The 16,963-nt window shown below is 42.5% G+C and overlaps 1 protein-coding gene across 1 annotated transcript in view; it reads right to left on the minus strand.

The window, feature by feature from the left end:
• LOC117346225 (vomeronasal type-2 receptor 26-like) overlaps positions 1 to 16,963 on the minus strand; it is an 83,672-nt gene that overhangs the window by 32,463 nt on the left and 34,246 nt on the right. Inside the window, exon 3 of the mRNA XM_033915629.1 lies at positions 2,463 to 2,690. Within this exon, the coding sequence (XP_033771520.1) occupies positions 2,463 to 2,690 (228 nt within the window). The remainder of the gene's footprint in view (positions 1 to 2,462; positions 2,691 to 16,963) is intronic.

Consider the following 16,963-nt stretch of genomic DNA (forward strand, 5'->3'; position numbering starts at 1 on the left):
GTCCTTAGTGGAATGCAAGGCATAGTACAGGATTTAACTTGTTGGGTCTACTGGGAAACAGTGATCATAATGGGATCAAATTTGAACTGATACCGGGATTAACTTTGCAAAAGAAATCTACTGAAGCGGTATTTAATTTTCGAAAGGGCGACTGTGATAAAATAAATAAATGGTTAAAAATAAGCTAGAAGGATCAGTTGCAAAGACTAGGGCTGCAAACCAGGTGTGGGTGTTATTTAAAAATAACATTGTGGAAGCCCAGACCAAATATATTCAACATATCAACAAAGGTGGAAGAAGAGGAAATGAGAACTGGCGTGGTTAAAAGGTGAAGTGAAAGAGACTATTAGAGCCAAAAGAAAATCCTTTAAAGAATGGAAAAAGGATCTGAATGAGGAAAATAAGAAACACCAGCAATGGCAAGTTATATGAAGCATTGATAAAGACAGCTACAGAATATGAAGAGAAACTTGCAAAAGAGGCAAAAACTCATAATGATATTTTTTGTACATCAGAAGCATAAAACATGTGAGGGAATCTGTGGGACTGTTGGATGATCAAAGAGCAAAAAGGGCACTCAGGGAGGATAAGGCCATAGCGGAAAGATGGAATGAATTCTTTGCTTCGGTCTTTATGGAAGAAGATGTAAGAGATCTACCTGAACTGGAAATGGTTTTCAAGGGTGATAATGTGGAGGAACTGGAAAGAATCTTGGTGAATCTGGAAGAATGTACTAAGCCAAATTGACAAGTTAAAAAGTGATAAATTGCCAGGACCAGATGGTATACATCCTGGGGTATTAAAAGAACTCAAACATGAATTGCTGACCTGCTGTTAGTGATCTGTAACCTGTTGCTAAAATCATTCTGTAGTACTTGAAGATTGGAGAGTGGCCAATGTTACTCAGATTTTTTTTAAAAGGGCTCCAGGGGAGATCCGAGGAAATTACAGACCGGTAAGCCTCACTTCGTTGCTGGACAAAATGGTAGAAACAATTATAAAAAATAAAATTGTGGAATCGTAGACAACATGATTTAATGAGATGGAGTCATCATGGGTTCAACCAAGGGAGATCTTGCCTCACTAATTTCCATGACTTCTTTGAAGGTGTGAACAGATATGTGGATAAAGGTGAGCAAGTTGATATAGTGTATCTAGATTTTCAGAAAGCTTTTGATAAAGTTCCTCACGAGAGGCTCCTGAGAAATTTAAAATGTCATGGGATAGATGGCAAAGTTCAGTTGTGGATTAGGAATTGGGTATTGGATAGAAAACAGAGGATAATGTAAAATGGTCATTTTTCTCAATGGGGGAGAGTAAACAGTGGAGTTCTACAGGGGTATGTACTAGGACCAATGCTATTTAATTTATTTATAAATGATCTGGAAATTGGAATGACGAGTGAAGTGATTAAATTTGCAGATGACACTAAACTGTTCAAAGTTGTTAAAAGGCATGCAGATTGTGAAAAATTGCAGGCGTACCTTAGGAAACTGGAAGAATTGGCACCCAAATGGCAGATGAAATTTAATGTGGACAAATGCAAAGTGATACACATTAGGAAGAATAACCTGAATCACAGTTAGTGGATGTTGGGTCCACCTTGGGGATTAGCACCCAAGAAAAGGTTCTGGGTGTCATTGTAGACAATATGATGAAACCTTCCACCCAATTTGTGGTGATGGACAAAAAAAGTAAACATGGATGCTAGGAATTATTAAAAAGGGATGGTTAACAAAACTAAGAATATTATAATACCCCTGTATTATAATACCCCTGTATTGCTCTATGGTGTGACCTCATTTGGAGTACTGCATTTAATTCTGGTGTCCTTATCTCAAGAAAGATATAGTGGCACTAGAAAAGGTTCAAAAAAGGGCAACCAAGATGGTAAAGGGGATAGAACTCCTCTCGTATGAGGAAAGAATAAAGCAGTTAGGGAACTTCAGCTTGGAAAAGAGACTTCTAGGGGAGATATGATTGAAGCCTACAAGATTCTGAGTTGAGAAGAATGGGTACAAGTGGATCAATTTTTCACTGTCAAAAATTACAAAGACTAGGGGATACTCAATGAAGTTACAGGGAAATACTTTTAAAACCAATAGGAGGAAATATTTTTTTCACTCAGAGAATAGTTAAGCTCTGGAACGCATTGCCAGAGGATGTGGTAAGAGTGGATAGCTTAGCTGGATTTAAGAAAGGTTTGGACAAGTTCCTGAAGGAAAAGTCTATAGTCTGTTATTGAGAAAGACATGGGAAGCATGGAATATTGTTACTCCTTGGGTTTTGGACAGGTGCTAGTGACCTGGATTGGTCACCGTGAGAACGGACTATTGGGCTTGATGGACCATTGGTCTGACCCAATAAGGCTAGTCTTATGTTCTCATATTCTTAATAAACATGATTCATGTTTTCTCTGACTCAGCATATCTCATCATGTTCTAATATTAATTGATTCTGACCTCAGTGAACTCATTATCCCACGCAATGGCCTCCTCATCAATGATGAAATCCTGTCCCATAGATGCATAAGGATTATAACTACCAACAACGTCATTCCTACGTGTCCTGTTGGTTAGGTAGACAATGTTTATGATATTGTATCCAATGGTGAGGCCTCCATTCTCATCAAAAAATATCTCTTCACCAAGACCATTCTTAAAGTGGACACTCTTCAGATAATGATGAAGCTAAAGAATAAAGAGTAAAATTTTGATATTTCTAGATTATCCATGTGAATTCAAGCATACAATTTTTTCTTTTTTCAAATTATTATTTTTTTTTCAATTTATTTATCATTTCAGTACATCCAAGTTACAAAGATGTTGAAGGCAATACAAAAGTATAAACTCACTTAGTTATATTACTAAGGACCAGAAAATAAACAATGAAACATTTATCTAATACAGTCCAAATCTGAGAAGAAGAGACAAAATAATAAAACCCCTCGGGAAAGGGGACATTTCAAAAAAAAAAATCAAAAATTAGGAAGTAGAGCAGTATTAAGATATTATCCTATCCATTAATTAATTACCGCATTAATAACCTGTTTCAATCAGACTGTGTCGAGATTCCTTTACCCTCTAGGAAAAAACCTAATTGGACAGGTTCAAAGAAAATATATTTACTCCCTCGATATGAGACAAAACATTTTCATGGAAATCTAAACTGAAACACTGCCCCCATAGCAATCACCTTTGGTCGAAAAATCAAAAATTCTTTCCTCCTGGATTGTGTCCACTTTGAGACATCTGGAAATATATATCCCTTTCACCTAAATAGGTGATCTGTTTTAAATTAAAGTATAATTTCAACAGCATTTTTTTATCTTGTAAGAATATCAATGAGACCAATAATGTCATCTGCCCCTGAATTTCAATATCAGAAGATTGCAAAATAGCACAAACATCCAACTGTGTATTCTCAATTGCTACAGCTTTTTCCTTTTGCATTTGTTTTAAATAATAAATTATTTGTATGGGGGAGACTTGCTTCCGTAATATTTAGAACAGTCAACATAAAATTCTTAAAAAGTTCTTGTGGCGACATAAACTTAGCAATCGGGAAATTAAGAATCTTTAAATTCAAATTTTTTGTTGGTTTTCTAAGTTTTCAATCTTCCTTAAGGTCATTATTTTATCTGTCATTTGTTTGGTAAGCAAGTTCTTGGTCTCAGTTGTTACTTTCTCTAAGTTTTTAAAATTCATTTGATGTTGTTGAATAGAAGTCTCTAAGGAACTTATCCTAGAGGTAGAATTTAAAGTAATAGAAACAAAGTTGGTGCATACCGAGTTCAGGTTCTCAATCACAGTCCAAATAGAATCCAGCTTTACTGCTTGTGGTCTCACCAGCAGATTGAAGGGGGAGATAATAGCTGGATTTTCTTTGGCTTCTACCCCAGAAGATGAACTCTGGGCTCCCACAACCTCACCACCACTAGCTACCGATAGCTCCACTCTCCCTGAATGCTGCAGCTCCAATGCTGGAGTCTGCATAGTTGTAATCACTTCCGGGTCTACCGTGGCTAGAGAACATGCCTCTCTCCATATGCTGGGGGAGCTCTCCTGCATGCTCTGCTCCACAAACGTTTCTCCGGGCTTGGGAGGGGTATGCGGTCCTCACGGGCTCAGCAAGAGCAACATCTCACCGTCCAAGCTGTGAGCTTCCCGACTCACAGCAGCAGAAGCGCCCAAAGTGGATGATTGGACTGTAAATGCTGTAATTACAGTCTGCTGCGGTGTCGAGAAGCCTGAGCTAGGTGGAGGGAAACCCCTCTGTTTCTCCCTTCTTTTAGGCATATAAAAACAAATTATTTTCTAAAAGTTTAAAGGAAAATTCATCTTCGAGGTGGGAGTGCTCATCTCAGCGACCTGCTCCTGATGCCATCTTGTCTCCCCCACTCCTTTTTCAAATTATTCTGAATAATAATTTTAATATTGTTTCTATAGCTGCAAAGTCTGTGGATTCTTTTTACCTGTGGATGTTCACTTTGAAATTCAATAAGGCAACAAATGCCCACAGATGCTTGCACACTTTTTCTACTAAAATATCAACTAGTTTGGAAAACAATATATGCCACATTTCAATCCTTAGCCTAACACTTGTTCTCAGAATGCCTCTCTCAAATATAGGTAAAACTATGAATACAGAGGAAACGCTTAAATATTAACTACATACAGTAAGAACAGTTTCCAAATGGACCATTTACAAAGGTTAATAGCTATTTAATCACATATATCTGTATAGGGGGAGAGTTTATAAAAGGTACCAATTTTATAAAAGTCACTTAAGCCCAATTTCTATAAACTGCTAGCTAGCTGCTAGTTAGGTACCATTTAAATTGGTTTAATTGCCTTTAATTGATAGGGGATAGAGGGGTATAGATAGAGGATTGCTGCACAGGTCCTGGACCTGTTGGGCCGCCGCGTGAGCGGACTGCTGGGCGTGATGGACCTCGGGTCTGACCCGGCAGAGGCATTGCTTATGTTCTTATGTTAAATGATTGCATCATTTAAAAGCAATTAAAATCTCATTAGAAAAAAAGATGGCTCCTCCACAAATGGCACTGGAACCACAACTACAGAGGCACCTACCAGTGCCTAAAGGTAAAACAGGTATGGTTAATGCTTGAAATACACTTAGGTATCAGTAGGCACTTCCGTAGTCATGGATATCATCACAGATAGGCACCGGAAATGTAGGCTAGGGTTTTCAAGGCCTACATTTCCAATGCCTATCTATGACATAGCTGTGATTCTATAAATGGTGCCATTATGTGATTAACATGTGATTAGTACCACTTTTGTGGGTAGCTGCTGATCTAGGCACCTGGGCCAATCAGGCCTTATGGTTAGTGGGATGGGCGGACTCGCTATGCCTAAGGCCTGATTGGTCCAGGCTTCTAGAGCCTGGGCCAATCAGGCCTTAGACTTAGCGGAGATGGGCCGGGAAGGGGCAGGCCCGCCTCATTTTGACGAGGTGGGCTTGTCGGCTGGATGGCAGCAAGACCCGGCCGGCCAACAATTTAGAGGTTAATTGTGAGGAGGTTAGTTGGGGGAGAGGTTAGGGGGTCATCAGGTCGTTAGCATGGGGGGTCTGGTTTTCCGGCAGGAGGGGTTGGGTACCCTCCTGCCGGCGATCAAGAGTTTTTTTGGGGGGCGGTGTTGGGCACCCTCCTGCCAATGATATGGAGTTTGGGGGGGTGCTCCGGCAGGAGGGGTTGGGCACCTTCCTGCTGGTGATCGGACAGGCAGCCACGGCAGCTATACTTATTGCGACAGGGAGATCCCTTGCCGCAATAAGTATAGAGGCCACATCTACTTACAATGTAGGCCAGGATTTTGCTGGCCTACATTGTAAGCATCACTTCCTCTACTAGGGAGATGCATAGGGCCGCCTAGGTTTGCCTAAGGCCCTTAGGTGAGCTTAGGCATCTTGCAGGTCTCCCTAGGCTCCTGGAGGCGCCTTCAATATAGGCGGCCTGCCTGGGGGGCATTTTTTTTTTAACGTCCATTCCGATTGGCTGATTAGACAGCTGTAGGATGCCAACAACTGCCTAAAATTTGGATGCACTTTACAGAATCAGGGCCAAAATGTGCTTTGAAAGAGCCAAGTCTTTAATTTTGTATTGAACAATTTTAATGAGAGTTATCCCCTAATAGGCAAAGACAAAGAAATCCAGGTTGCAGCGGCCACAAACAAAAATGTAGTGTATTATGTGCATTTTAGCTGGGAAGCAGGAGGACTAGGTAAGACAAGTTAATGGTCATTAAGAGTTCATCCTGGTGAATATTGTATAGCAAAAGAAAGCTCCCAATGGGTCATTTCACGTGACTATCTCAGAAATTGATACATTTTTTTCATGGGGTATGTTGGGACATCTAATAAAGATATCTATAGTTTTGGCGCATGATTTCAACTATGTACTAATTTAGGGGCTCTTTTATTTGGGCCACTTTTTTGTAAAAAAACCCATAATAAAACTGAATAACAATGTACAAGGTACAGGAATTTATTCATTAAAAGTCATAAAACATGTATAAACAGCATAAATAAAATCATTGTATCCAAAAACTGGTCTTTGTTCTCTTATGTACTGGAATCAACACGGTCTGTGTTTCGAAAAATACTTCTTCCTCAGGGGTCCAGGATAATCCTTAGAGTATCAAAAAGCTAAATGGATTAGAACACAGAAAAACTCAAATATAAGCCTGTTTTGTTCAAATTATTGTTTGCTCTAATCCATTTGGCTTTTTGATACTCTAAGTAATGATTATCCTGGACCCCTGAGAAAAAAAGTGTTTTTTGAAACACGGACTGTGTTGGGTCCGGGATATAAGAGAACAAAAACCAGTTTTTGGAAACAATTATTTTATTTATGCTGTTTATACATGTTTTATGACTTTTAATGAATACATTTTTCTACTTTGTACATTGCTCTGCAATTTTGTTTTGTTTTTTTGCTCCTGCATCTTCACTGCAGTTCCTGTTAGTTGTTTTTTGTTTGGCCACTTTTTTGAATCCAAGAAAGATGTCGAGTGGGAGCCTTCCTTGAAATTGGACCAGTTGACATGGAATTACTTGCTTGTAAAAGACCCTATTCTCTAACACTGAGCCTAAATTTAAAGTATACCTCTGCCCTGTCCATACCCTTCCACCGGCTATGCCCCCTTATGAGTTATGCACATGACAATTTAAGCACACAACCTCAGATTCTATATATAGTGCCAATCCAAAATATGTATCCAATTAAATCAGCTAACAATCAAATTTGTGTGTATAATTGGGTGCTAATTAACACTGAATTACACCAATTTAAATTTGCTTCTGCATCTTGCTATAAACTATTTTATAACAATGGGTGTGTGCCAAAGTCCCATAGAGCACAACTCAAAAGGAAATGTGGACATGAATGATGCTTTCCACACTTCGATATTCAGTGTATATCACTCTTTTTACAGTGATCAAATCTCTAACAAAGGATTTACCTTCCAGGGCAAATAATCAAAAAATCTCCTTTCTCTACTCCCCGTAGAGTTGTTTCCAAACCCAGATCTGACCATATCATGCAGTGCGTGTGCCAAAGCATACACAGCATTGTATACACTATAGCTGCTTCCCAAGTATTTGGTGTTACAATGTGTTCCAAAGAATGTTGCTTCATTTATGACACAAGATCTCCTGATGTTCTTTTGGCAACGGCTGTCACATAGGCTCTTCCACCATAATAAAGAATAATAATCAAGTGGAAGCAATGTATAATTTACCTCACTGACAAATTTTGAAAAACTTGGAATATTCTTTTTTGCAACTGTGAATGCCAAAGTGTTGTTCCTCACTCCTTTGTCCAATGCATAATTCACGGTGAAATCCTGTTCATATGTGGTGATCCAGAACTTTTTGGTTAATATAAAATTATGTACATTTACAAACAGATTCAAGACATAATCCCTACTACAATAAAGAATGGTCACATTAGATGATGCTGCATTGATTCTCTGATAAAGTTTGGAGATATCGGTTGGTGTGACATTGTCACGACTGAGGACTTCTATGAATTCAAGGCAGCCTTCATTCTGCTCAATCCCTTCCTTTAGGATCTGGACAGCCCTAAGACTCTTGTCTTCATAACATGCAAGAATACCAACCCATCTCCAGCCAAAATATTTCAGTAACTTGATTATACCAGCACAGAGGTGCAGCTCACTGGGGACAGCCCGGTAAAAATAAGGAAACTTGACCGTGTCACTCATTAAAAGATTTTGAGAGGTGAAACTGATCTGTTGAAAAAGAAGTATTTAAGTGTCATCATCTTCATCATTGTTCCAAAAGCATTCAAAATCTCATGTATTTAAAACAATATTTGGACAGAAGGACAGAAGGCTAAAAAAGAAAATGACAAAATCACCTTCCATGAAATGGTATTACAGATAGATTGAGCTCTGAATGAAGGGCGGTAAACTCAATCAGCATTAACCAATAGAATTAGAACTTTCATACTCTCTTCAGTGTTTGAAGACTAGTAGAAACTTTGCAGAAGAATCTCTTCCATTCTACAAACCTCCTGAGATGCACAGCAAATGACAACATTTCACCTGCTCTTAGAGTGTCTTTCAGAATCAGATTTGCAGAAGGCCATTAGGAATTCAATAATTACTCCATCAATCATCACTCTATAGGGAGAGATTGAAAGGTTTTCGAGGATCTTTTACTACATATCCTCATTTTTGCCTTAATTCACCAGATACAAAGAAAAAGTGGAAATTCTTTCATAGAACATAACCAAGAGCTAATGAGTCGAGCAACTACTATACTGTAAGTAATTGCACAGTAGATCTTAATTAGAACAGAACAAGAACAGTGACAGTGTTTTGGCTTCATAACTGTATCAGGGGTCAAATCTTTATTTCAGCAATAGGATTTCCATTTATGCAGGCATTGATTTGACCAAATTCAACCCATAACAGTTGATCTACAACTTGCTATGTGATTATATCATCATATAGGGGCCTGCGGTTCGTAATAGAGAGTTGTGCAGGGACAGAAATCCCTCCCGTACCCACCCATTCCCACCAGAATCTCCTCCATCCTCACCCATCCCCATGAGGAATCCCCTCCGTCCCCCAGTAAAAATTACCTGTCCCCATAAAAAGCAGCAATTACTTCTGACAGTTTTGATTTTAGTTTTGAGTTTTACAGAAAATTCAAAACAAAGTCAGACATCTGCCAGAACTGGCATCAAACCAATATCCTTTCTCCCTCCCTCTCCCCAATCGGATGGGGTTGGCATATCAACAAAATGCTATCCTAAAGAAGTAGATTTAAGGCAGAATTTGATGAACAGAAAGAAGATGTCCGGTGCAACAATTCTCTCCTCCGCTGTTCTTTTTTAAAATAAAGTTACATGCACTTTTGCCCCTTAATATTAGGCTTCTGGAAGTCGATTTGGGTTACAATTAATAGGATTTTGGGTACCTCCAAGTCCATGTCTTACGATGTGGTTCTCTTTGGAACTGTATTGCAACCCAAGTCCCTAATTTCTGCAGCTGAGAATAAATTACTTCTTGTAATGACTGGGATTGCTATACAACTGATCACAAAAAAACTGGAAGAATCCCTGTGCTTGTGTTATCGATACGAACATATGAATTTAGAAATAAAGGGTTATAGTAAAAATTTCAATAAGATTTGGGCCCTTTAGCAAATTTTGTATCCACCAATTAATAGTCCAAGCCTTCCATTTCATTGAGTTTTACACAATCCAGATTGGGAGGGAGGGAGGGATGGGGGGAAAGATGTTTATATTATTATTGTTAGTAATAAGTGCTGTTATTTAGTGCCAATTGTTGCATTTTTAAATGCACTTTGTACTGGATGTTATTAAAATGAATAAAGACAATTAAAAAAAGTTACCAATTAAATGTTGGTACCTGCTGGACTGAAGCAGTTTGATGCAGGGTACTCTGGCTCCAGTGACTAGCGGTATGCCCCAGGGCTCGGTACTTGGGCCCATCTTATTTAATATTTTCATCAATGACCTAGAAGAAGGAACATCCAGTGAGGTCATCAAGTTTGCAGACGACACGAAGTTATGTTGGGCAATCAGATTACAAAAGGATAGCGAGGAACTACAGAGAGATTTGAACCAGTTAGAGAAATGGCAAATGAAGTTTAATGTGGAAAAACGCAAGGTAATGCATTTGGGCAGAAAGAACAAGGAGTACGAGTATAGAATGTCAGGTGCAACTCTGGGTAAGAACGAACAAGAAAAGGACCTGGGGGTACTGATAGAGAGGACCCTGAAATCATCAGCACATTGTGCGGCAGCGGCAAAGAAAGCAAATTGAATGTTGGGCATGATAAAGAAGGGAATCACTAGTAGATCAGAGAGAGTCATAATGCCGCTTTATAGAGCAATGGTCAGACCACACTTGAAATACTGTGTCCAACACTGGTCTCCCTACCTAAAGAAGGATATAAAACTGCTGGAGAGGGTACAGAGGCAAGCCACGAAACTAGTTAAAGGTATGGAATACTTAAACTACAAAGAATGACTTAAAAAACTGGGACTATTCTCCCTGGAGAAGAGGAGACTGTGAGGGGATCTGAATGAGACTTTTAAGATAATAAAAGGAATCGACAAGATAGAGCAGGATAAAAAGTTCTTTACAATGTCAAATGTGACCAGGACAAGAGGTCATTGACTGAAGCTGAGGGGAGACAAGCCCAGGAAAAATGCCAGGAAGTTCTGCTTCACGCAGTGAGTGGTGGACACCTGGAACGCTCTCCCAGTGGAGGTTTTAAGGAGAAGTTAGATGCACATCTCCTCGAAAGATGCATAGAAGGATACAAGTGACTAAGTTTTTTTCACCAGGTTACACCTGGCTGGGCCTCCATGTGAGCGGATAACCGGACTTTATAGACCTAAGTCTGATCCAGAGATGGCAGTTCTTATGTTCTTATGTTTATGTTCCAGAGCTGCCCAGTCATGCTGCCCAGTCTGTCCTGTGCTCCTCTATACAGCTGCAGTGAGTCACGGTGGCAGGCTTGAGCCAACAAGATTCTTGAGGGGAGGTCTCACACCAAGGCTCACTACTGGGAGAGCTCTGCACATCCACCAATCTGGGAGCACTTCTACAAGGAAGTGCTCATGATTGGCCATCAAGCTCCAGCTCTGTCTCCCTGATTGGTGGATGTACAGAGCTCTCCCATGTGAGTGGTAATCAATAACTGCTGCATTGAGGGATTTAAGAAGCCTAGATGGAACACTGGAATAAAGGTAGGTTGGCATTTTCATAGGAACCCCAGAAAACCAGCGTCCATCCCAACAGGAGTCCCATGGGCCTAGGGAGATCCCTGCAGGATTCCCATAATCCCCGTTCCCATGAAGACCTCTAATTCAGTGTTCTTCAACCTTTTTACACCTATGGATCGGCGGAAATAAAATAATTTTTTTGTGGACTGGCAAACTACTAAGACTGAAATTTTAAAACCCTGTATCCACCTCGTCTCCGCTAGCTCGGTCCCCACAAATCATCTGATCCCATCTGCACAAGCCTCAGTTATGATTTTATATTGAATGTATTTTATTAAAGTATAAAAATAAACAATATTCTGTACAATTGTCATTTTATAAATACAAATAATACAGAGCAAGGATCAACAAAACCCCTTTACATATATCCCCTCTACTATCAAGAAAACTGAATAAGCCAAATTATTACAGAATGCTAACAGAATACTACAGAAATATCATGCTAACAGAATACTGCAGTCACACATGACAGGAATAGTGTTAGGGGAGTGCAAATAGGGCAACTGCCCCCTGGTCAGAGAGAGCCGTAAGCCGGATGGAAGCTAAAGAAGCACAGCCTGGGCTTTATAATCCCCAGTTATGTCTAACACCAGCTCTAGCAGGATATATATTTCAAATCTGGTATATTCTAATCACAAAATAGAAATAAAATTATTTTTTTCTACCTTTTGTCATCTCTGGTTTCTGCTTTCATCTTCTTTCCATCGTCTGCCCTCTCTGTCTCTTCAATCCAGCATCTGCCCCTTCCATCCACTGTCTGCCCTCTCCCCCTTCTATATGATATCTGTCTTCTTTCTATGCCCCTCTCTCCTTTCCATCCAGCCTGTGCCCCCTCTCTCCTTTCTCCTTTTTACATGATTCATTCCAGCTTCACTGCTCTCTTCATTTTTATCTCTCCTACACCAGATCTAGCATTGTTGTCCCTCTCTGCTTATTTCTCTGCTGACCCCTTCCCATCATCAATCTCTCTACTTTCTCATGCCTGTCTCTCCCCTTCTCCTCCTCTAATCTCCCTGCCAGCTGTTTCCTTCCTTTTTTCCTTCTCCCTTCCTTCCTCCTCCTGTCCAGCAGTAACTCTCTTCCCTTCCCTTCCTTGCCTCCCAGCAGCATCTCTCCTTCTCCTTCCCTCCAGGTCCAGTAGCAGCTGTCCCTTTTTCCCCTTGTCCAGCACCTTCCCAGACTCCTTTCCCTACTCCCCTCCCAGCAGCATCTCTCCTTCTCCTTCCCTCCAGGTCCAGTAGCAGCTGTCCCTTTTTCCCCTTGTCCAGCACCTTCCCAGACTCCTTTCCCTCCTCCCCTCCCAGCAGCATCTCTCCTTTTCCCTCTCTCCAGGTCCAGTAACAGCTGCCATTTTTTCCCTCTTGCCCAGCAGCTTCCCAGGCTCCAAAAGTGGCTTTCTCCCCTCCCAGCAGCTCTCCTTACTTTCCAGCACAGCGATTCACTAAGGCAGCCTCGGGTCTTTTGATGTGTCACGCCACCTCTGAAGAAAGAGGAAATTGCATCATCAGAGGTGGCCATGACTCAGCAAAAGCCCCAAGGCTGCCTTCTTGAATCGCTGCACTGGTAAGTAAGGACAGCAGCTGAGAGGGGGGAAAGCCACTGTCGGAGGCTCCCCAAGATCTCTCTGGCCCTGCACGGACCAGCTGGAAATGACATCTCATCGATCTCATCGGCCCTGCGTGGACCGGCAGGAAATTGAAGTTAATCAATCTCGCCAGTCCTGCGCGGACCGGCAGAAATTTCCCGCAGACCGGCACCAGTCCACAGACTGGCGGTTGAAGAACAGTGCTCTAGTTCATAACACAAGGCAACAAAATTTTTTTTTGTAAATCATCTGACATCAGAGCACATTTTTCTACATCAGTTTTTCACCCTGATTTCAGTTCTGAGGTTAAGACCCAAAGTGGTGACCTGGATTAAAAACTGGTTGTCAGATAGATGATAGAGGGTGCTGGAAGGAGGAAGGAAAGGTAAGTAGTAGAGTCCCTCACGATTCAGTGCAGGGGCCGATCCTGTTCAATATGTTTGTGAGTGACATTGCTGAAGGGTTAGAAGGAAAGGTTTGCTTTTTTGCAGATGATAGCAAGATTTGTAAAAAAAAACCTGGTTCTACAAAAGTTAAAGGAATGGTCTAATATCTGATAACTAAAATTCAATGCAAATAAATGCAGAGTAATGCATTTGGGGATTAATAATTGGAAGGAACCATATATGCTGGGAGGTAAGAGGCTAATATGCATGGATAAGGAGAAGGACCTTGGGGTGATAGTGTCCAAAGATCTAAAGGCAAAAACAAAACAAAACAGTGACAAGACATAATTTAAAGTTGAGGGGTGGTAGACTCAAGAGCAATGTAAGGAAACTGTTCTTTACAGAGAGGGTGGTGGATGCCTGGAATGTGCTCCCAGAGAGGTGGTGCAGAGGAAAATGGTGACAGAGTTCACCGTTGTATGAACAGAGGATCTAGAATCAAAACATAATAGCAAATTTTGAAGTACTGGGCAGACTTGCACAGTCTGGCCCTGATTCTCCAAAGTGCCGTCCCAATTTTAGGCAGCTGTAGGCGTCCTACAGCTGTCTAATCAGCAAATCGGGATGCATGTTTAAAAAAAAAAATGCTCCCCAGGCAGGCCTGAAGGCACCTCCGGGAGCCTAGGGAGATCCGCAAGATGCCTAAGCTCGTCTAAGGGCCTTAGGCGGGCCTTAGGCAGGCCTAGGCAGCCCTACGCGTCTCCCTAGTAGAGGAGAAGCTTAAAATGTAGGCCAGCAAAATGCTGGTCTACATTGTAAGTAGATGCGGCTGCTATACTTATCGCGGCAAGGGATCTCTCTGCCGCTATAAGTATAGCGGGCCGCGGCCTGTCCGATCGCTGGCAGGAGAGTGCCCAATCCCTCCTGCCCGAAGACGCACCCCCCCCCCCGACACTACCGATCGCCCCCCCGACACTACCGACCACCCCACCCCGACATTACCGATCTCCCCCCCCCGACAATATCAATCGCTAGCAGGAGGGTGCCCAATCCCTCCTGCCCGAAGACGCACCCCCCCCGGCGCTAACAACCCCCAAACCTCTACTCCACCAAACCTGTTCTTACGGCCAGATGGGTCTTGCACGTCCAGCCGGCAGGCACGCCTCGTCGAAATGAGGCGGGCTAGCTCCTTCCCAGCCCATCCCACCGAAGCCTAAGGCCTGATTGGCCCAGGCTCTAGAAACCTGGACCAATCAGGCCTTAGGCATAGTGGGTCCGCCCATCCCCACTAAGTCTAAGGTCTGATTGGTCAATAAGGCCTTAGATTAAGTGGGGATGGGCGGACCCGCTATGCCTAAGGCCTGATTGGTCCAGGCTTCTAGAGCCTGGGCCAATCAGGCCTTAGGCTTTGGCGGGATGGGCCAGGAAGGGGCGGGCCCGCCTCATTTCGATGAAGGTGCCTGCCGGCTGGACGTGCAAAACCCATTTGGCCGTAAGAACAGGTTTGGTGGAGTGGAGGTTTGGGGGTTGTTAGTGCCTGGGGGGGGTGCATCTTTGGGCAGGAGGGATTGGGCACCCTCCTGCCAGCAATCGATATTGTTGGGGGGGAGATCGGTAATGTCGGGGGGGGGCGGTCGGTAGTGTCGGGGGGGCGGTCGGTAGTGTCGGGGGGGCAACTTCTGGCAGGAGGGTTTGGGCACCCTCCTGCCAGCGATCGGTCAGGGGGCCGCGGCCCGCTATACTTATAGCGGCAGAGAGATCCCTTGCCGCGATAAGTGTAGCGGGCTGTGTCTAATCTAACCCGATTCTCTAACCAGCGTCTGTAACATGGACACCGGTTACAGAATCGGGGTTTAGTTTAGGCCGATTCTGAACAGGACGCCTTTCCCAGGCGTCCTATGCAGAATCAGGGCCTAGGTGTCTTGCGGGCCTCGCCTTCAATATAGGCGGCCTGCCTGGGGAGCATTTTTTTTTAAAAAACGTGCATCCCGATTGGCTGATTAGACAGCTGTAGGACGCCTATAGCTGCCTAAAATCGGGACTCACTAGTAGTATAATGGGTACACCTCATGTCAAAATGATTGACAGCTGTCAGAGATAAGGATCGACCAATCAGCGTTCACTTCCGGGTTAAGCCCCGCCCATTATCCCGCCTTAGTCTCTGCCCATGGCCCCGCCCCCACTCATGGCCCCGTCCCGCTCTTCACCTAAGCCCCGCCCCTCCAATAGGAATGAATGGTGGTAGCCCCGCCCCTGACCCTGCCCCCGCCCATAGACCCACCCCTCAAGCCCCGCCCCTCTCATTGCCATGCCCCCTCATGTCCCGCCCCGGAAATGCACTTTTTGATGACATCACCGGTAATGGGGGCGTGTTTGACCCAGAAATAAGCTTTCTGATGATATCACCGGAAATGGGAGTGCCTTACCCTACTGGAAATGCGCTTTTCTGACCATGTAGGCAGAAATAGGGTAAATGACGCGGCGGAAATGCGCTTTTCTGACCATGTAGGCGGAAATAGGGGAAACAGACTTAGTCAAAACCCCCACCCGGAAATGATGTGGCCAGAAAAGAAACGTCTTTATTTTAACAGTTTTTAGTTAAAAGACAGGGTTTAAGAGCTCACGGATAGAGCAGATCACAAAACAAAAGGCATTCACAAAATCTTTCCTGCTTTTAAAACAGAGCAGGGGCAGAAACAAATGAGAAAAGGTTGCATTTGCTTTTAACACACTTTTCAGTAGGAATTCTGAGCTAATGGTTAATGGGCCAGCTCCCCTATTGTCATGGTAACAGCTGATAAGCCCCTTGCAGCACCCCTCCCCTGATAAAGCCAAGGGGGAGAGAGGTGGAGGTGTGTTTAAACATGTCTGAACTTGTCCCGGCCCCCTACTGTTGTCTTAACAATCTGAAAAAAAAACAAAAGCAGCTGTCACCTAACAGGGCTCTGTTAAAAAGGCAGAGCTATGAAAGATTCTTTATTGAAGCAAATTTATTATGATCCATAGCGGCAGGAAGCTATGGAGGCATTACCCCTCTACTTCAAGCGGCTAAAAAGAGTGATATAACAGTCCGGAGAAAAGATGTGGTGGATTGGATCACCGATCAAAACGCATACAATTTACACAGACCGGCTAGAATCCATTTTAAAAGAAATAAAACAATTGTGTCGGAAGTTGACAGACAGTGGCAAAGTGACTTAGTCGACATGTCAGCCTTTGCCCGTTATAACAACGGTTACAAATACATCTTAACGGTAATAGATATCCTGTCAAAATATGCATGGGTCGTATGTTTAAAATCAAAAACCGGTCATGAAGTCACCGAAGCTTTTGAAACAATATTTAATTTAGGGCGTACACCTGAAAAACTTCAAACAGACAAGGGTAAAGAATTTTTAAATAAGTCTCTGAAGAATTTATTAAAACAAAAAGGTGTTAGCCATTTTGTGACCCATAATGATGTTAAAGCAGCTGTAGTGGAAAGATTTAACAGGACTTTAAAATCCAAAATGTGGAGATATTTTACAGCCCATAATACCTTTACTTATCAAAACGTCCTACAGGCTATAGTGCACAGCTATAATTATAGTTTTCACAGAACGATACAGGCGAGGACTGAAGATGTGACACCCTCAAACTCTTTGCAGATTTGGAAAACAGTCTACGGCAGTAACATCA

This window comes from Geotrypetes seraphini, chromosome 12 (genome assembly GCF_902459505.1).
Source record: "Geotrypetes seraphini chromosome 12, aGeoSer1.1, whole genome shotgun sequence".
NCBI classification, from domain to species: Eukaryota; Metazoa; Chordata; class Amphibia; order Gymnophiona; family Dermophiidae; genus Geotrypetes; species Geotrypetes seraphini.